The 21,123-nt window shown below is 40.2% G+C and overlaps 1 protein-coding gene across 3 annotated transcripts in view; it reads left to right on the forward strand.

Annotated features, from left to right (window-relative positions):
- The window catches only part of XRN1 (5'-3' exoribonuclease 1), a 231,974-nt gene that overhangs the window by 171,823 nt on the left and 39,028 nt on the right, over positions 1-21,123 (forward strand). For all 3 annotated transcript variants that reach the window (XM_079777345.1, XM_079777346.1, XM_079777347.1), the window contains exons 28-32: positions 3,120-3,176; positions 3,311-3,443; positions 6,315-6,384; positions 15,420-15,627; positions 16,852-16,947. In XM_079777345.1, coding sequence (XP_079633471.1) covers positions 3,120-3,176; positions 3,311-3,443; positions 6,315-6,384; positions 15,420-15,627; positions 16,852-16,947 — 564 coding nt within the window. The remainder of the gene's footprint in view (positions 1-3,119; positions 3,177-3,310; positions 3,444-6,314; positions 6,385-15,419; positions 15,628-16,851; positions 16,948-21,123) is intronic.

Here is a 21,123-nt window from a genome sequence, read left to right on the forward strand (position 1 = left end):
TGTGATTCTAAATAAGAGGACATTTTTTAAACCTGTTAATGTGTCAAGGAAGTACAGTTAGTTATGAGTGATTTTTTTCCTATTTTAGGTTTATAAAGAAAAGGAGAAAAAATTAAAAAACAAATACAACATTTTGGACATAATTTATACTTTTCTTTATAGTGCAGGATTATCTTTAAAAGTATCAGGAGTTTTCTTATTGGATTCCCAAACTCAACAATTGTCAAAATTACTGGAAGAGCTTTTTGAAAAACTACACATTCTGGATTACACCCTTATAGCAGTATTTCTCAAATTAATGTGCAGTCGATGGAAGATCTTGTTAAAACACAGCTTTTGATTCAGTAGCTCTAGGATTAGGCTTGAGATTCTGCATTTCTAAGCAGCTTGCAGATGACCACAATGTGAGTAGCCAAGCCCCAGAACTTCTCACTTGGTAGTTGTGGGTTGGGGTATATTGTGAAAGTTCCCCAGTGTACTAATTTGCCTAATGAATCAGGTTTAATTGCCACATCCTCTAAACAGTGCTATTATGTAATAACTAGTGGCCCGATGCACGAAATTCGTGCACAGAGGGGGGTTGTTCCCTCAGCCCAGTCTGCACCCTCTCTAATCGGGGACCCCTTGGCAGTTGGACATCCCTCTCACAATCTGGGACTGCTGGCTCCTAACTGCTCACCTGCCTGCCTGTCTGCCTGATTGCCCCTAACTGCCCTTCCCTGCCAGCCTGATCTCGCCCCCAACGGCCCTCCCCTGCCGACCTGATCTCGCCCCCAACTGTCCTCCCCTGCCAACCTGATCTCGCCTCCAACTGCCCTCCCCTGCAGGCCTGATATCTCCCCCAGCTGCCCTCCTTTGCCAGCCAATTTGTTTCTGATTGATCAGTTTCTATGCCAGTCAGCATCTCTGGGCCTATCAATGGGGCCTGATCAGAAAGGCAGGGCTGATCAGCAGCCCCGGTGGAGGCCTGGAGGGAAATGGCTACTGGCCAGACTGGGAGAGAAAGAGAGAGGCAAGTCCTGATCAAAAGCTGCCGCAGAGGCAACAGATCAGTCCCTGCTTCCCTCTCCAGGACTCTCTCTGGCCCTGATTCACAGCCCCCTCAGCAGTCAGTGCTGGGGCACTGCACCTGCAGCGGAAGCAGTCAGTGCTGGGTTGCAGTTGCTGACTTCCAGTTGGTCAATCCTCGGTCGTTACCGGACATTACAACCCAGGGTTTTATATATTAGGATGCCTAGAGATATATATTAGATTATATGGGGGGTTTTTTTACATGCAATTCTCCAGGCCTAATTCTTGGGTCTGCTTTTTTAAATAGTTTTAAAATGTCTTTATTCTTTCTCCTTTTTGCTGTTGTCAGTGGATACCAGTTTACTCCTGGTATCCTTCTGATCTGGAAATAGGCAACTTGGTCATAAGGTCTTCACTTTTCACCCTATTTAAAATGGCAGTCTTTACCCACATTGCTGATCTCCCTTACCTGCTTTATTTTTCACTATGCTTTTACCTTTGAACATGCTATATATTTTTCTCACTTATTTCTCTTATGTCTCCCTCAACTAGAATAAAAAAATAGATCCCAGCCCCAGCACCAAAACCAATATATGGTACATAAATGGAACTCAATATTTATTGAAAGAATAAGTGAAATATTTCTATAATGAGAGAAAACAGGCTCTGCTTAAAGGCTTGAGTGTTTTACGGTATATAAAAACATGACCTTGCCCTGACCGGTTTGGCTCAGTGGATAGAGCGTCTGCCTGCGGACTCAAGGGTCCCAGGTTCGATTCCTGTTGCAGGCACATCCCCAGTAAGGGGTATGCAGGAGGCAGCTAATCGATGTTTCTCTCTCATCGATATTTCTAACTCTCTCTCCCTCTCCCTTCCTCTCTGTAAACTATCAATAGAATATATTAAAAAACAAACAATAAAACAAAAAAACATGACCTCTTGGCCAGCCGGCATGGAGGTCACAATTCGATTCCTGGTCAAGGCACATGCCAGGGTTGCTGGCTCATCCCCAGGTGGGCAGGGGAAGAGTGGAGGGATGTGCAGGAGGCAGCTGATCACTGATTCTCTCTCATCATTGATCTTTCTATCTCTCCCTCTCTGAAATTAATAAATATATATATATATATATTTTTAAATTACCTCTCTAGTGTATGATCTCTGTAACTAGGACTATTTTGTCTTTTTGTACTTATTTCCATAAGTTATATTCTAAAGATAGGTGATTGCCATGTATGTAAACTGCTGTCATTTTTCGTATAAGTAAGAATTCACTTCAAAAAAATATAATGTGAGTAATAGCTATGGATTGCAATGGGTACAAATGATTCTCACATTTTTATTATGTAAAGCAGGTAATATTATTTCCATCTCATAGATGGAAGAAAGCTGACACTCAAGTTAAGTTTGAGTTGACAGACCTAACAAATAGCAAAGAGAGTGCAAAAGTCTTCTTTGAGCCCTTGCCAGGTGGATCTGTTGTTTGGACCATCATCCTGTACACCAAAAAATGCAGGGCGTGTGTGGGATGCAATTAATGGATGTTTCTCTCTGTCTTTCTCCTTGTCTCTCCCCTCCCCCCCCTCCACCTCCCTCTAAAATCAATAAAATATAAATATATATTTTTTTAAGTTTTCCAGCATTTTTAAGAGGATCAAAAAATTTAAACATCAAAGCCAGTTTCATAATAGATTTCAAAAACAAGGATTTTATTAAATGAGTACTACTTTTTTAGAAGTAGCCACAAAAAAATAACAATATTGTCATAGTTCAATACTTTATACCTTTAAAAAAATGTTTTTGTTGACCATTGTATATAATTCCTTTTAGAGTAAAAGCATTTGAATAGGATAGCATTTACATAAAGTTCAAAACAGACAAATGTAATCTTTTGTGTTAGAAGTATGGTTACTTTGGGGAAAGGTAGTAACTGGGTGGGATGGAAGGGAATTGAGTTTTTATGTTGTGCTTAGTAATGTTTTGTCTCTCTTGAACTAGGTGTAGTTATACATAATTTTGCATTTTTCTATGTCTTACACTTCACATTTTTTACTATAAGAATTTATTACTTTTCCTTCAAGTATAAATATTTAAAATGTTTACTTCCTCAGCAAAGAAGGAATAATAAGAAGGTGCGGGTGACCGTGAAGCCGCATTTGCTGTACAGAGTAAGTTTTCTGTTAAAGAATTCAAAGTTCTTTTTACTTGGAAAGTATAGAAAAAACAAAATGTTTTCAATATATTATTTAGAAAACTTTAAAATTAGAGTTAATAGTAACAAGTTGAGCTTTCTTCTCTTCAGCCTTTAGAACAGCAGCACGGAGTCATTCCTGATCGGGATGCAGAGTTTCGTCTCTTTGACCGGGTTGTGAATGTGAGAGAGGACTTTTCGGTGCCAGTTGGCCTTCGGGGCACCATCATAGGAATTAAAGGAGGTAATACCTCAGTACTGGGCGAGTTGTCCGCTGCATTTTATTATAGAGTAAAACACTAATTTCTGTGTCATATCTAAGCAGAGAATGACTATAAGTTAGGAAAAAAAATTAAATCCTTTTATGTTTCAGTTCATTTTTTTGTTGTTTTAGTTTTCAGAGAAAATTTTGTTTTCTGTCTTGTGTAATTATCTAGGAAGTGATTAAAAGAAGGGAAAGTTGAGTAAAGACTGCTGAAAATGTGGTAGCTTGTATATAACACATTAAAATTATACAAGACCTTAGTTGGGTATGCACACATTTTCATGAAACAGAAAAGTTTCATCATTTCTCTTAAGTTAGGCTTTCATCTAGTTTTGCTCAGAAGTTTACCTCAATTATCATTGTAATATCTTGATTTCTGTGGAGAAATAAACAAACATGAAGTGTGAACTCACAGTTAAAAGATCTTAATTAAATATGCATATTCATTTGAATTTTATGAATACAGGTAGATCATGAATATAAAACAGACCTATCAATCTGTTGCACAATGTGCATATAGGTAATACTTCTGTACTAGTTAAGATGGTAAATTTTATGTTGTGGTTTTTACAAAAAAAAAAAAAAATTAGAAAGTTCTAAGAAAAGGGAAGAAGCAGCCTAAGATTTCATTGTGTCTAAAAGGGAAGTCTGGACTAAGCAGCTTTGCAGCAGAGATTCCAGAAAGAGTCAACCCAGCATAAAGCAGCACACCAGGTGCCCAGGCGTCATGCCGCTCCATGCCCCAGGCAGGCCATGAGCCTAAGAGAACTGCTTATTCAGTGTCAACTGAATAGAACTGCCAGGCACTTTTGCATTTTGCATTTAACTCCCAAGTGTTATTTCTCACCTGAGAGGTTAAGTGACTCACCTGCCTTTACACAGATGAGTGGCAGAGCTGGGATTTGAACTATTTCACCTCATTCTTAACTAACTTTGAGCAGTGTGGTTCTTCACATTTTTCATCTTCACACCTTCTGGGGATCTTCCCTGCTTACTTGACTCTAAAAGAGAATTCTCTTTTCTGAATTTTTAAAAATAATTTCTTGAATATATTTCTGGCTGCTTGAAATAGAGAGAGGAAGGTCAGGGCTAGGTGTGGTAAAGGTCAAATGGGTGTAATGAGGCAACTCTCCTGCTGCTATCTGCTCAACCCCCTGCATCAGCTTTTCAGACGTGGAGCTTATTGGATTGCACTCTAGTTAGGTTGTCCTGATAAAGACCTTAGGAATCTAATAACATGGAAGTTGCCTTTCTTCTGAGAACTCCTATCAGTAATAGTGACTGCTTGGAATTTTTTCTTGAAGGGTTTTAAAGCTACATCTATCCTGAGTGGAAAGGAGCTCTGTGATTGATTAGCCATGTCTGCCATGGGCATGGAATAGAAAGGGGAATATTTATTACTAGCGTTCCCGTTGCAGGAAAAATCCTGCAATAGGATTTCCTGCTGCACTCTACCCCGCCTCCGCTCCTTCCTTGTCGCCCGCCCTGCCTTCTCCGCCAGCCCGCCTGCTTTTCCCTTCGCCCCCGGCCCCGCCTCCACTCCTCCCTTGTCGCCCGCCCCACCTTCTCCGCCAGCCCTCCTGCTTTTCCCTTCGCCCCCGGCCCCGCCTCCACTCCTCCCTTCTCCACCCCCCAGCTTGCTTGCTTCTCCAAAGCTTTACTCCCTTCTGCAGCTCTTGGGTTCTTTGACGCTGTCTTGATATGCAAATTAGCCGCCATCTTTGTTGGGGTAATTTGCATACTTGTCCTGATTGGTTGGTGGGCATGGCTTGGCTGGTGGACGTGGCTTGGGCGTAGCGAAGGTGCGGTCAATTTGCATATTTATCTATTATTAGATTAGATTACTGCCCTCGTCTGAGACTTCATCTCCATAGTCATCTCCACTAAGAGGATGAATAAATGTCAATCATTTTTTGAAGAAGTGGCCCCTCCCACAGACTAGAAATGGGAACCTAGAAAGTGGACCTTCTTGAGTTTAGATTTTAGATAAAAGTGTACCTTTTAGATAAAAGGTACAACGGGATGAGTTCTGCATGCCTGGTTTCAGTTAGCAATGAGAGACTGGGGGTCGGGGAGACATCCTCCCACCCATTCCAGAAACTAATGTAGTATTAGAAATTGTGGTTGTCAGAGAAATAGAACCAGCATAATGGAAAGGTAGTGGTACAGGGAGAGGGGAGGGGGAGAGTCAATTCTGAAGTTATGTGATAGACTGTTATTAATTTGGGCTTAGAATTCAAAATGTTATTATAACTAATTATTTCACTTTACCTTGGCATTCTGGGTAAATTTAATCTTTACAGATATATCTTTCATGCTCTCTCCCAAGTTTGTCCTACTCTGCTCCTAAGTTTATTGCACCAGTGTCTTTGTCCTGAGTCTCACGTCTCAAATTATGATGTCTATAATCTTCCAAGTCATTATCAGCCAGAACCTTGGAGTCATCTTTGGCATCTCCATCCTTTTTATCCACATAGGTCACAAATCCTGCCAATTCTATCTAATAATATATTTGTTCTTTCCATTCTACTCTCAATTCCTACCATGTTTTCAAAATTTCATTGTCTTTTGTCTTACTGGAAGAACTTTTATACTGCAAACTCTAAAGTTATATCTAATTAACTCTCTTATTATGAATAATTTCAAACATATACAAAAGCAGAGAGAAAAGTATATTCCCAACCGCATCTGATTTAAAATATTGCTTTACTTTAAATAACAAGTAAGGTAATCTGTAAGCTTATTTACTTTTCATTTACTGTCTTTATTCCCCTACATCATTTTTTTTTTTTTGGTAGTTTTAATGGCTGATTTTTCATCATATGAGTTTTCTCTCTCTTTTTTTAACAGCTATTAGAGAAGCTGATGTCCTATTTGAAGTCTTATTTGATGAAGAATTTCCTGGAGGCTTAACAATAAGGTTTGTATTTCCAGATTACAATTATACTTTATGAATATGTCCCTGTGACCAGTGACTTTTCATATCTTGTTTGTACAGTTTGAGTTCATATTATGTGCAAGACATCATACTTGCTACTAGGAATGTAACAGTGAACAAGACAGACATGTTTTCTACCCTTGTGGAGCTTTTATTTTTGTGTGGAAGATAATTAACTGATTACAGTATTAATTAATTACATTGTGACTAGTTCTGGGAAAGAGAAGTTCGGGTTTCTATAATAGTATGACCCTGATAGTTCCAGAAAGGTGGGACTTAAAGAATGAATACTGGTTAACTAGGAAGAGAAGAAAAGTGACAAATAGTCAAGAAGAATTTATAACATATGCAACAACATTTTCACCCATTCAAAATGCTAAAAGAGTGCAGGTGTTCCTGAACTTCAGTGACTGAGTAAGATTAGAGTCAGAGAGAAAAGCAAGGACCACACTGTGCAGGAACTTTTAAACCAACTTTCAGGACATGTTGAGAATCTTGGTCTTCATCCTTAAAGCAATGTGAAGCCATCAAAATCAGAGATGTGGCATTATCAGTTTTGCATTTTGAAATGTTTAAATAACTTGAAGAATACAAATGTTTTTGAATTTAGTAACATTAAGTCTTCATCATCTGTTTTATTGTAATTGTGAGTGCTCGAGCTAGAGTGGGGTGGTTTGAGGTATGAGTGGCAAGTGTAATAATCCTAATATATAAAAAGCCAGGGACTGTCATGACCTAAACAACCAGACGGATGACCAAACAGGTTGGCAGGGGGGTTAGTGAGGGATGACCAAACAACAGAAGAGCAGGCTGTGTGGGTCGGCCAGGCCGGCAGGGGGGTTAGTGAGGGACAACCAAATGACTGAACAGCAGGCTGCATGGGGCAACCAGGCCAGCAGGGGGGTTAGTGAGGGACGACCAAATGACTGAACAGCAGGCTGCATAGGGCGACCAGGCTGGCAGGGGGGCCAGTTGGGGGCGACCAGGCCGGCAAGGGGGACAGTTGGGGGTGACCAGGCCGGTGGGGGGGTGCAGTTAGGGGTGATCAGGCCAGCAGGCAGAGGGTGGTTAGGGGTGATCAGGCTGTCAGGGGGGGCAGTTAGGGGTGATCAGGCTGGCAGGCAGGTGAACAGTTAGGAGAAAGCGGTCCTGGATTGTGAGAGGGATCCCGGATTGGAGAGGGTGCAGGCTGGGCTGAGGGTACCCCCCTCCTGTGCATGAATTTCTTGCACTGGGCCTCTAATAGAGACAATAATTGAGCTGACTCCTGAGAAGTTTGACTATGAAGGGGAGAAAAGAGAACCAGAAATTAGAGGGTTTAGAAGAAGAGTTATGTTTTTGTTTTAGTATTATTTTAAAATTTATTTTTTATTATACTTTCATTTTCATTTTTATTAAATCTACTAGAGGCCCGGTGCATGAAATTCGTGTACAGGGGGGTGTGTCCCTCAGCCCAGCCTGCACCCTCTCCAATCTGGGACCCCTCAAGGGATGTCCTACAGGGATCAGGCCTAAACGGGCAGTCGGACATCCCTCTCACAATCCAGAACTGCTGGCTCCCAACCGCTCGCCTGCCTGCCTGCCTGATTGCCCCTAACCATTTCTGCCTGCCAGCCTGATCACCCCCTAACCACTCCCCTGCCAGCCTGGTCGCCCCTAACTGCCCTCCCCTGCAGGCCTGGTCGCTGCTAATTGTCCTCCCCTGCAGGCCTAGTCACCCCTAACTTCCCTCCCTTGCCAGCCTGGTCGCCCCCAACTGCCCTCCCCTGCTGGCCTGGTCACCCCTAACTTCCCTCCATTCAGCCTGGTCACCCCTAACTGCCCTCCCCTGCTGGCCCGATTGCCCCTGTCATCCCCTTCTAGCCTGGTCACCCCTAACTGCCCTCCCCGGCAGGCCTGGTTGCCCCCAACTGCCCTCTCCTTCCGGCCTGGTCGCCTCCAACTGCCCTCTCCTGCAGGCCTTGTCGCCCCTAATGGCCCTCCCCTGCCGGCCAGTATCCCCCAACTGCCCTCCTCTGCTGGTCCAGTCACCCCTAACTGCCTCCCCTGCTGGCCATCTTGTGGCAGCCATCTTGTGTCCACATGGGGACAACCATCTTTGATCACATGGGGCAGCCATCTTGTGTATTGGAGTGATGGTCAATTTGCATATTACCTCTTTATTATATAGGATTTGGGTAACATTGGTTAATACTATTGTATAAGTTTAATGGGTTCACCTTTATAAACAACATCTGTGTACTCCATTGTGTGTTCACCCCTTAAGGTCTAGTCTCCTCTTGTCACCATATATTTGACCTCCTTTACCCTCTTCGTCCTCCCCCTAGCTCCCTTCCAAACTGGTAACCGCATTCTGTTGTCTGTATCTATGAGTGTGTTTTGTTTGTTCTTTTTAAATTGAATTTATTAGAGTTACATTGATTAATAATATAGGTTTCAAGCACAATTCTATGACACATCCTTTGTATATTGTGTTGTGTGTGTTTACCCACAGTCTAGTCTCCTTCCATCACCATTTATCCCCTTTGCCCTCTTCTACCTGCCCTTGTCCCCTTCCTCTGGTAATCACCATACTGATGTCTATATCTATGTTGTTTGTTCTTTTGTTGCTCTTTTTATATCCACGTATGAGAGAAATCATACGGCTCTTGTGCATTTCTGTCAGACTTATTTCACTTAGCATGATACTCTCAAGATCCATCCATGGTGTCACAAATGGAGATATTTTTTCTTTTTTATGGCTGAGTAGTATAGCCATTTCTTTATCCAGTCATTGGTCAAAGGACTCTTATGTTGTTTCCACGTCATGGCTATTTTGAATAACACTGTAATGAACATAGGAATACATAAATCTTTGTGAAACAGTGTTTTCAAATTTTTCATGTATATAGCCAGAGGAGAGATTGTTGGGCCATATGGTAGCTCTATTTTTAATTTGGGGGGGGGGGGGGGGAGGAACCTGTGCACTGTTTTTCATAGTAGCTGCACCAATTTACAATCCAATCAGCAGTATATCAGGTTTTCCTTTTCTCTACAACCTCTCCAACACTTGGCTATATCTTGTCTTGTTGATAATAGCCATTCTAACAGGTGTGAGGTAGCATCTTATTGTGGTTTTGATTTTCATTTCCCTAATAACTAGTGGTGTTAAACATCTTTTTATGTGTCTCTTGGCCCATCTATTTGTCTTCCTTGGAAAAGTGACTATACATGTCTCTGCCCATTTTTAAATCAGATCTGTTGTGTTTGAGTTGTGTGAGTTCTTTATATATTTTGGATATTAACTCCTTATCAGAGGCTTGTTTGCAGATATCTTCTCTCTTTCGATTGGTTGCCTTTTTGTTTTGTTGATGATTCTTTTGCTGTGTAGAAGCTTTTAGTTTGATGTAGTTCCATCCTATCTAATAAAGAGGGAATATGCTAATTGACCCTCACACCATCACAAAGATGGCAGCGCCCACAGCCAATAAGGAGGGAATATGCTAATTGACTGTCCTGCCCTCAAAGATGGTGGCACCCACAGCCAATAAGGAGGGAATACACTAATTGACTGCCACGCCCTCAAAGATGGTGATGCCTACAGCCACAAGATGACAGCGCCCAGTCCCCTCAGCCCCCCAGCCACCCAGGGCCGGCCCCAGGCACAGGCAGGCCTCAGATGGCTGCTGCCCAGCCACCCAGGGCCGCCCAAGGCTCAGGTTACCAGGGCCGGCCAAGACTTGCGCTGCTGGCAGCAGCAGAGGTGTGATGGGGCATCAACTTCCCCTGATCACCAGGTCGCCCCCACCCCTGAGGGCTCCCGGACTGTGAGAGGGGGCAGGCTGGGCTGGGGGACCCCCCCTCCAGTGCATGAATTTTCATGCCCGGGCCTCTAGTTCATTTATATTTTGCTTTTACTTCCCTTGCCTTTGGGATCAAGTTCACAAAAACCCCTCTGAGACCAATGTGTATTACCTATGTTTTCTTTTGTGTATTTTGTTTCAGGTCTTAAGATCAAGTCTTTAATCCATTTTGAGTTAATTTTTGTGTATGGTGTCAGATTCTTTTGCATGTGGCTTCCAGTTTTTCCAACACCATTTATTGAAGAAGCTTTTCTTTCTCCATTGTATGCTTTTGGCTCCTTTGCTGAAATTAGTGGCCCATATATGTGCAGGTTTATTTTGGGGTAACAGTTTTGTTCCACCAGTCTGTGTGTTTGGCTTTTTCTGCCAACACCATACTGTTTTGATTACTGTAGCTTTGTAATATAGTTTACACTCAGGGAGTGTGATACCTCTGGCTTTATTTTTTCCCAGGATTGCTTTGGTTCTTTGGGGTCTTTCATAGTTCCATAAAAATTAGAGAATTTTTTGTTCTATTTCTGTGAAAAATGCCATTGAGATTTTAATGGTGTTTGCGTTAAATCTATATATTGCTTTAGGTTATATGACCATTTTAACAATGTTAATTCTTCCAATCCATGAACACAGAATATTTTTTCATTTCTTTGTGTCTTCAATTTCTTTCAACAATGTCTTGTAGTTTTCAGTGTTGAGCTTTTTCATTTCCTTTGTTAAATTTATTCCTAGGTGGATTTTTTTGTTGCAATTGTAAACGGTGTTTTTTTTCTTTTACTATTTCATTGATAGTATATAGGAACACAGATTTTTGCATATTGGAACACAGTGAATTTTTGTATTTGACATTGTATCCTGCAACTTTACTGTATTTGTTTATTGTTTCTAATAGTCTTGGTGGAATCTAGGGTGTTCAATATAGAGAATCATGTCATTTGTAGATACTGACAGTTTTACTTTCTCATTCCCAATTTGGATGCCTTTTATTTCTTTCTCTTGCTTGATTTGCTCTGCAATACTATTTTGAATAATGGTGAGTTTGGACATCCTTGTTTTTTTCCTGACCTTAGAGGAAAAGCTTTCATTTTTTCATCAAGTATGATGTGGGTTTGTCATATATGCCTTTATTTTGTTGAGGTACTTGTCTTCTATATTAACTTTATTGAGAGTTTTAATTATAAATGGATGTATCTTTTCAAAAGCTTTTTCTGTATCAATTGATATATGATTTTTATCTTTTGTTAATGCGCATCACAATGTTTGATTTGCATATGTTGAGCTATCCTTGCATCCTTTGAATGAACCCCACTGGATCTAATATATTATGCTTTTAATGTACTGTTGTATTCATTTGCTGGTAATTTTTTAGGGTTTTTACATCTGTGTTCATCACAAGTATTGGCCTGTAGTTTTCCTTTTCTTGTGTTGTCTTTGCCTGTTTTGGTATCAGGGTTATGTTTGCCTCATAAACTGAATTAGCAAGTATTCCCTTTTCTTCAATATTTTAGAAGTAGAGCCCCAGTGCACGAAATTCGTGCACAGGTAGGGTCCCTAGGCCTGGCCGGCGATCAGGGCCAATCAGGGCCTTCCTGCTGCCTGCCAGGGCTTTCCTTCATTCTGTGCTGCCCCTGGTGGTCAGCGCATGTCTTAGTGAGCAGTCAAACTCCTGGTTGATTGAACTCCCGAGGTGACAATTTGCATATTAGCCTTTTATTATATAGGACTAGAGGCCCGGTGCACGGAATTCGTGCACGGGGGAGGGGGGTGTCTCTCAGCCCAGCCTGCACCCTCTCCAATCTGGGACCCCTCGAGGGATGTCCGATTGCTCGTTTAGGCCCGATCGGGCCCGATCCCACTGGGATCGGGCCTAAACGGGCAGTCAGACATTCCTCTTCACAATCCAGGACTGCTGGCTCCCAACTGCTCGCCTGCCTGACAGCCTAATCACCCCCTAACCACTCCCATGCCAGCCTGATTGATGTCTAACTGCTCCCCTGCCAGCCTGTTTGCCCCCAACTTCCCTCCTCTGCCGGCCTGGTCGCCCCTAACTGCCCTACCCTGCAGGGTTGATCGCCTCCAACTGCCCTCCCTTGCAGGCCTGGTGCCTCCCAACTGCCCTCCCCTGCTGGCCATCTTGTGGTGGCCATCTTGTGTCCATATGGGGGCAGGATCTTAGAGCACATGGGGGCAGCTATATTGTGTGTTGGAGTGATGGTCAATCTGCATATTACTCTTTTATTAGATAGGATAGAGGCCTGGTGCAGGGGTGGGGGCCAGCTGCTTTGCCCTGAAGGGTGTCCCGGATCAGGGTGGGGGTTCCCTTGGTGCGTGGGGCAGCCTGAGCGAGGGGCCTGTGGTGGTTTGCAGGCGGGCCACACCCCCTGGTGACCCAAGCGGAAGCCCTGGTATCTGGAATTTATTTACCTTCTACAATTGAAACTTTGTAGCCTGGAGCGGAGCCAAGCCTTCTGCTCACTCTGTGGCCAGCAGCCATTTCTGTTTGGATTTGTTTACCTTCTATAATTGAAACTTTGTAGTCTTGAGTGGAGGCTTAGGCCGGCCAGGGCAGGGGAAAGCTTGGCTTCTTCTATCGCCTTGGAAACCCAAGCCTCCCTCCTACTTTCTCCGTGGCTGTAGCCATCTTGGTTGGGTTAATTTGCATACTCACTCTGATTGGCTGGTGGGCGTGGCAGAGTTAGGGTCAATTTGCATATTATTCTTTTATTAGGTAGGATAGGTATTAAATCTTTTAATTTACTGGGGAGGCCATCTGGTCCTGGACTTTTGTTTTTTGAGAGATTTTTTATGATTATTTCAATTTCCTTACTAGTGATTGGTCTGTTTAGGTTTTCCAGTTCTTCATCGTTCATTCTGGGAAGGTTATATATTTCTAAGAAAATTTTCTTCCAGGTATTGAATTTGGTGTCATATAGTCTTGTATTCTTATATAATTTTTCATATTTCTTTGATATTCATTGTAACATCTTTCATTTCTAATTTTATTTGGCTCTTTTCTTTCTTATTGAGTCTAACCAGAGGTTTGTGAATTTTATTTCTTTTCAGAGAACCAGCTCTTTGTTTCACTAATTTTTTCTCTTATCTTTTGTTCTCTCTTTCACTTATTTCTGCTCTGATTTTTTTATTTCCTTCCTTCTACTGACTTTGGACTTCATTTGTCCATTTTCTAGTTCCTTAAGGTGTAATATTAGATTATTTATTTGAGATTTTCTTGTTTCTTAAGGTAGACCTGTAATACTTTAAGCTGTTCCTTTTTTTTTTTTTTTTTTTGGTCTCTTAATCTTCACCTGAGGATATTTTCCATTGATCTTTTAGAGTGGATGAGAGAGGGAAAGACAGAGAGAAACATCGATGTGAGAGAAACACGTCAATTGGTTGCCTCCTGTACGCGCTCCCATACAGGGCCCGGGCTGGGGAGGAGCCTGCAACCAAGGTACGTGCCCTTGACCAGAATCGAACCTGGGACCCTTTGGTCTGTAGGCTGATGTTCTATCCACTGAGCAAAACTGGCTAGGGCTAAACTGCTCTCTTAGTACAACTTGGCTGCATTCTAAAAATTTTGGTGCCATAATATCATTTTCATTTATCTCTCCTTTTATTTCTTATTTTATCTAATGGTTGTTCAATAGCATGTTGCTTAATTTCCACATATTTGTGGTTTTTCCAGCTTTCTTCTGGTAATTGGATTGTTTTAATTTAACGTGGGTGAGACTTATTCAAGTCTGTTTGGGGAAGCATTAATAGAAAGAAAGTTTAAAATTCCTGGAAAAAGATTATGACAGAATGAGAGGCACCATGGAATATTAGAAAGTGTAGGATCTCTCACTTACCTTTCAGTCACCTTGAGTAGATTTGTTAAAAGCATTCTGACCCTCAATTTCCTCATGTATAAGGAAGATATACTTCACTAGGTTATTGTGATGATTAAATGAAATCTTTTCCAGTTTTCCTTTCTCCCTTCTAAAAACTGACTGAAAAACTGAACTTAATTTTGTTCAGTTTTTCTTTTTCTCCTCTATTTTGATTAGTGAGTAATTTAAAAAAATTGATTACCCTTGATAGCCTTTTGCATAAAATCACAGTCTTCTGTTCTTATACCAAAGGATTTCCTCTGGAATGCTGCTGTTGTTGTTTATCAATTTGAATGTGCCTGCTACCCAAAAACTTTACTGTTTGCACTCTTCATATGCAGCCATAGAGGCTGCATTCATATCTGATTTTATCTCTCATAAAAATGTTTGGTTACCAATAACCTCAGCCCAATAACTTTGAAAATTTATTTTTATGATAATTAACTTTTCTCTCCATCTTTTTTTTTTCTCCTAGGTAGAGGCAGTAGATTTTTTGACTGATAGAGAACTGTGTAAAAGATTACCTGCCTGCAGTATATTCATTTCTGTAGTGCAGACTCTTTAAGGATAGTTCTCACAAAAACATTTTCTACAGATTTTTTCAAAGAGTTCTCAAAAATAAATCTACTTCTTCATGATCTTGTATTGAAAGAAAATTGTATTAGAAAAAAGTAGGTGATAGGGTTGAAAACTTTTGATAAGAAAAGGCTTATTTTAATATCTTAACACTTTTATTAAGGTCAGGAAGGAAGGAAATTATCAATATTTAATCTTAAACCTTTCCAGGTCCAGAATTTTAAGATGGAAAGATGAGGATAAAAGGAGGCTGGACTTAACAATTGATCAGAAGGCAAATGTGATAAAAGCTAACATTTACCCTGTTGCATAGATAGAGCCATACCAAAAATGGCTTTGTACTTGCATAGCTCCTGGATTTCCTGACCCACACTGTACAAACCACAGTCTTTTTAAGAAGTTTGACATTTAACTCATAAACTTGTAGTCATTCTCAGCTATCATGTTGTAGGCTCTGAGTGCACACTAATGTACACACACCTCTGCACATACAACTACACCTCTAGAACAGTTTCCCCCCCTCCCTTTACTAGCACTGAATTGTCTATTTGGAAAATCTTTAGAAATGCATCATCTTATAAACTGAGATTTTTCTATGATTTCAACTTTCTCTACTGAGTTTAAAAGTAATATTTATTGATTGAAATTATGGACGGTCCATCCAAATATTATGTGCTTCTTCCTAGCACATTCAGTATTATTTTACCCTGGTTCTAAAGTAACTTTTTACTTTTAGGTGCTCACCTGGTAGGGGATATCGACTGCCAACAAGTGCCTTGGTGAACCTTTCTCATGGGAGTCGCTCTGAAACTGGAAATCAGAAGTTGACAGCCATTGTGAAACCACAGCCCGCAGTGAATCACTATAGCTTGAATTCATCAGTTTCATCTGGCCATTTGGCAGGCCTGAACCATTCCCCTCAATCTCTTTTTGTTTCTACACAAGTAAAGACTTTCTGTAATTTTTCTCTACCCCCTTTACAAATTACAAGCACATTATAAATAGAGACCTAAATTGACTGAGGTTTTTTAAAAAGTTTTTGTTTAACTCATTTCTGGTTTTGTTTTAAACTCGTAGGCTAGTAGAGAATGATATTGATAGCATTCTGCCTGTTCTAAAATTATAGTTACATTAAAGAAGAAAGACATTTATTTTTTAAATTATCTTGAAAATGTCCCTTTTCTCTATATATTTGCTTTCAAACTAACATTTAAATTTTTTTATTATATACAAATTTTCTATGATATCTGCTATAAAATGACTTAATTTGAAAGGTAGAAGAAAGAGGACTATATCTTCTTTCTGAAAAGCAATTTTCAAGTTCCCACCATGTAACTCATGGTAATTTCCTTTATTTCATCTTGCTGGGGGCAAAAATTGAATTGTTTTGTGTGAGATACTTACCTTTATTTAATTCCATGACCACAAATCTTAGCACACTTTTTAATCCAAATAATACATGTTTATTATATAGACTAATTAGAAAGCACAGATAAGTAGATAATAACAAAGGAAACAAAAGCAAAAATCCTCTCAAAGCTCATAGGTAACTGCTGTTAAATTTTTGGTACATATTTTTGCAGAGTTTTTTTAAAATATATTTTTATTGATTTCAAAGAGGAAGGGAGAGGGAGAGAGAGAGAAACATCAATGATGAGAGAGAATCATTGATTGGCTGCCTCCTGTACTCCCCCACCCCCACTGGGGATTGAGCCAGCAACCCAGAGAGTTTTAACCTGTATGAAATCAGTTCTCCATGAGTAATAACGAATTTTTAATCTATTAGATTACTTTTGAGTAAGATGAAAATTTTTTAATTAAATCATTAGATATTAGCTTAAGTGAGATAATATATCAGTGCATTGGAAGACAAAAAGAATCTGTTGGTGAGGTTATATTGATTTAGTATAATTTTTATAGCATTTATTATGCTTTAAATGCTTTCAATGAAACCAAAACAATTACATATGAAGAAAGCCATTTTCACTCTAATAGAATACCATTATGATTATACTGAGCTCTAGAAAAAGAGAATTGAGATTTCAGATAATGAAAATTAAATATCCGCTCATGATAAGTAACTTTAATTAATAAATTATTTGATTTTCAATATGAATCTCTATTTCTTCATGTGCCAGTTGCTTAAGAAATTCGTTGTGCTTTGCCAGGGACCTGCTAAGGATGATGACGAATTTTGCAACATTTGGCAGTCCTTACAGGGATCCAGAAAGGCTCAGCACTTTCCGCCACCTCTACAAGAGAAGGTTAGTATGCCTTCACTGGTAAACATCTACCTCCGAAACTTTTATATTTCCTTCTCGGGCATGCAACGATTCATTTTCTTCTGAAACATCATAAAATAGAAATCACAGGTTTGATCATGAATTTGCATACTTCTGTTCAGTTGTATATAAAATTTTTTTGATCAGTGACTTAGAATATAGACAATTTTTATTTTAAACTAGTGGTCCAGTGCACTGCACCCTCTCTAATCTGGGACCCCTTGGGGGATGTCCAACTGCAGTCAGACAATCCCTCTCACAATCCGGAACCACTGGCTCCTAACCGCTTCTGCCTGCCAGCCTGATCGCCCCTAACCGCTCCCCGGCCGACCTGATTGACGCCTAACTGAATATAACCCATATCCAGATTTTCAAACCCTTGTTTCCTCAATTTATTTGATACTGCTAACCACTCATTCTTCAGTGCTTTGCTGTCATTCATTCATTCAAAACATATTTATTGAGTGCCTACCATATGGACTTAGACCCGGTAGTAGGAGCCTGTGAGAAGTGGTCATATTGTAGACATTTTTTAGATTGAATTTATTGGAGTGACATTGGATAATAAAATTATACAAGTTTCAGATATATAATTCTGTAGTAAATCGTAGACATCATAAAGGGATTGCCAGATGATTAATTACATTTGGAATTAAAAGAGAAAGAATGGGTTAAAGGATGTGACTCTTAAGGTCTGAGTAACTAAAAGGATAGAGTAGCGATTAACTGAGATGGGGAGAATTGTGGGTCAGTAGATATGTGGGGAAATTAAGAGTTCAATTTTGGACATGGTGAGTTTGAGATGTATATTAAACATTTAAGTGCAGGTGTAGAGTTGGCCATTGAGACTGAAGCTCATGAAGGGTATCCAAACTGGAGAGAGAATTCAAGAGTTGCCATCTAAAATGCATGTGTGTGTGAATATCTGTATAACTATATTTATCTATATCAAGGAAGTAGGTGTAGCTAGAGAAGAGGTCCAGTAATTTAGCCTTAGAGAATTCCATCTTTAAAGAATTTGAGAAATTAGATGAAACTAACAAAGAAGGCTGAGAAGGAACAGCCAATGAAACAGAAAGAAAACTAGGAAAGGGTGGTGTCTAGATGGCAAGTGAAGAATGGATGTCTTACAGGACCAGGTGATCAACTGTGTTGAATGTTGCTCTTGGATCAGTTAAGGTAAAAACTGAGAATTAACCATAGAGGTTAGCAGATGAAGGTCACTGGGAACCTTAAACAATTTTAGTAGAGTGATAAGAGTGAAATATTGATTAGAGGGGGTTTAAGAGAGAAGGGGAGGAAAGAAATTGGAGGCAGTAAATGTAGATAGTTCTTTCAGTGAGTGTTTCTGTAAAGAAAACATTGCCCTAAGTTTTCCCTCACCTTTCCTATTAACCTCTGTTCTTCCAGACTTTCACTGGGACTGTTCACCCAAACTCAAGAACAGTTTTCTTTTCCCTTTGCCCTATTGCTTGACTTGTGACTTTAGCTTTTTCCTCTCTTGTAATTATCACTCAAAATAATCTATGTCTGATTCCAACCTCTCAATCAAGATCTAGCCCAATATCTCCAATTATCTGGAAGATAGATATAGATGGATGCCCACTGTCCCCCTCAATCTCAAGATGTCTCAGAATTGACCTGAGCTATGGCCTGTTCTCTTACCCTTGTTTCTAACACTACCATTTTCATCAAGCATATAATTGGAAAGTATGGAATTAAAAATTATTACTCTTTCCTAATATTTTTTTGCAGTGAGAATGCAAACTGTTTACTCTTTCTCAGTTTCCATAACTGGACCTTACGTCATCATCCTAGGCCTAGATTAATCTCCTATCTGCATTTCTTATTTCTGACCTCTTTCTTTTCCAGTTTTTACATAGTACTGCTCGATCTATCTTTCCGAAATATCCCTTCACTGGTCTTGGCCCTATGGCATAATTGGGCAAAGTTTCTCATTAATAATAGCTCCTGGGTTTGAACTCAACTTATGCCCTTACATATTGTGGTGTCATAAATCTGGTAGTGAACACAGAATCAGGAAATCAGGTTTTGTGACTCAAATTGAACAAATCTTATTTCACTGAGCTTCTTTGGGCCTCAGTTACCACGTGTACCGGTTAATAATGCGGATTTTGTAATCAAAGAAAGCACGGTAATTTCAGTGGAAACATCAAAAGTGCTTTATTCAAAGTAATGTCCATCGCTAGCTACACATTTCCCCCGTCTTTCAGGTAATTTGTGGATACCGTCCCAATAGAACTTTTCTTGTTTTGAGGAAAACCATTCAGAGACCCAATTTTCCACTTCTTTGTACGTTTTGAAGTGCTGCTCAGAAAGTGCGTGTGCCATTGATCAGAACAAGTGGTAATCTGAAGGAGCAAGGTCTCGTGATTACGGCGGGTGGGTTAAAACTTCCCAGGCAAGATCTTTTAAGGTGTCTTTAACTGGTTTTGAAGTGTGTGATGGTGCGTCATCATGAAGCAAAATTACTTTGCTGTGTCTTCTGGCACATTTTGGTCGTTTCACAATCAAAGTGTGGTTCAAATTGATGATTTGTTGTCAGTAGCGATTAGTATTAACCGTTTCACCTGATTTTAGAAGCTCAGAATACACCACACCTTCCTGATCCCACCAAACGCAGAGCATTGTCTTCTTCCCAAAGCGATTTGGCCTTGCAGTCGATGTTGATGGTTGACCTGGATCAACCCATGATTTTGTGCATTTGGGATTCTGAAAATAAATCCACTTTCATCACCAGTCACAATTTGATGCAAAAAAGACTCTTTTGTGCCTTTAAAGCAACATTTTACTGATGACTTTTCGGTTTTCCATTTGTCTTTCGTTCAGTTGAGGTGGCACCCATTTTCCTTCCTTTAAAATCTTTTCCATTGCTTGTAAACAATCGGAAATTGTTTGCTGAGCAACATGTAATCTTTCTGCAAGTTGTTTTTCAGTTTGACAAGCATCTTCATCCAATAGTGCATGTAATTGTTGGTCTTCAAACTTTTCTGGTTGACCTGGACATTCTTTGTCTTTCACATCAAAATAATCACTTTTAAAGCATTTAAATCAGCGTTCACAAGTATCTTGTGATGGAGCATGTTCACCATAAGCTTCCCAAAGTATACGATAACTTTCAGCATTACTTTTTTTCAAAATAAAGTAATGAATTAAAACTTCCTGCAAATGCTCTATTTTTGGCACTAAATTTGACATTTTTAAGTGTAAAAATATCTATGATGTTAACACCTTCACAAAATTTGACACATGAAGTTTTGAAGCTTGCTGTCAATATAACAAAATAGCATACATATCAAATTGCATATATATCAACATATGTGTAACTCCATCTATTGAAAAAAATCCGCATTATTAACCGGTATACCTGGTATAAAATTAAGTTGGTGGACTTAGATCACCTTGGAGGTCTTTTCCAGCCCTAAGATAGTATAATTTAAATACTTAGAATGTATAGGGCTCCCTGTTTAGTTGCTAGAATTCAACCTGTACTCAAACTAATATTTAGTTCTTCTATAATCTAACCCTACCTGATTCTTACATAAAGCATATCCAAGTACTTGGTAAAATGGTCTGTTCCAGTCAAATTGGTCTCTTTACCTTCCCTTTCCTACAAACAGATAATTCCCATTTCAGGTTATCTGTACTTCTTGTTCCTTCCAATTAGGATGCTATTCCTCCCTCACTTCCAAAATTCCCCTAAGTCTCAGGGTGTACTTACTAGGCATGTAAATATACCAACACTTGATATATTTTCTCAGAATGTTCTATATACATTTCCTGTGATTGGTTGCTATTTCATTATTTACTAGAGGCCCAGTGCCCGAAATTCATGCACTGGGGTGGGGGGGGTGGAGGGGTTTGTCCCTCAGCCCAGCCTGCACCCTCTCGCAGTCCGGGACCCCTCCATGGGGAATGGGCCTAAGCCAGTAGTTGGACCCCTCACTTCTTACCGCCCACCAACTCGGCTCGCTGCTCCTTAGCGCTGCCATGGAGGCCGGAGAGGCTCCCGCCACCACCACTGTGCTCACCAGCAGTGAGCCCCATCTTTCTGTGTAGTTGTCTGTGGGCCAACTGCTCTCTTCCTTCTCACTTAGGGCGAGCAGCACGTGAGGGCAGAGCGTGCTGTCGTGGAAC

Source organism: Cnephaeus nilssonii, assembly GCF_951640355.1.
Source record: "Cnephaeus nilssonii genome assembly, chromosome: 7".
Lineage (NCBI taxonomy): Eukaryota > Metazoa > Chordata > Mammalia > Chiroptera > Vespertilionidae > Cnephaeus > Cnephaeus nilssonii.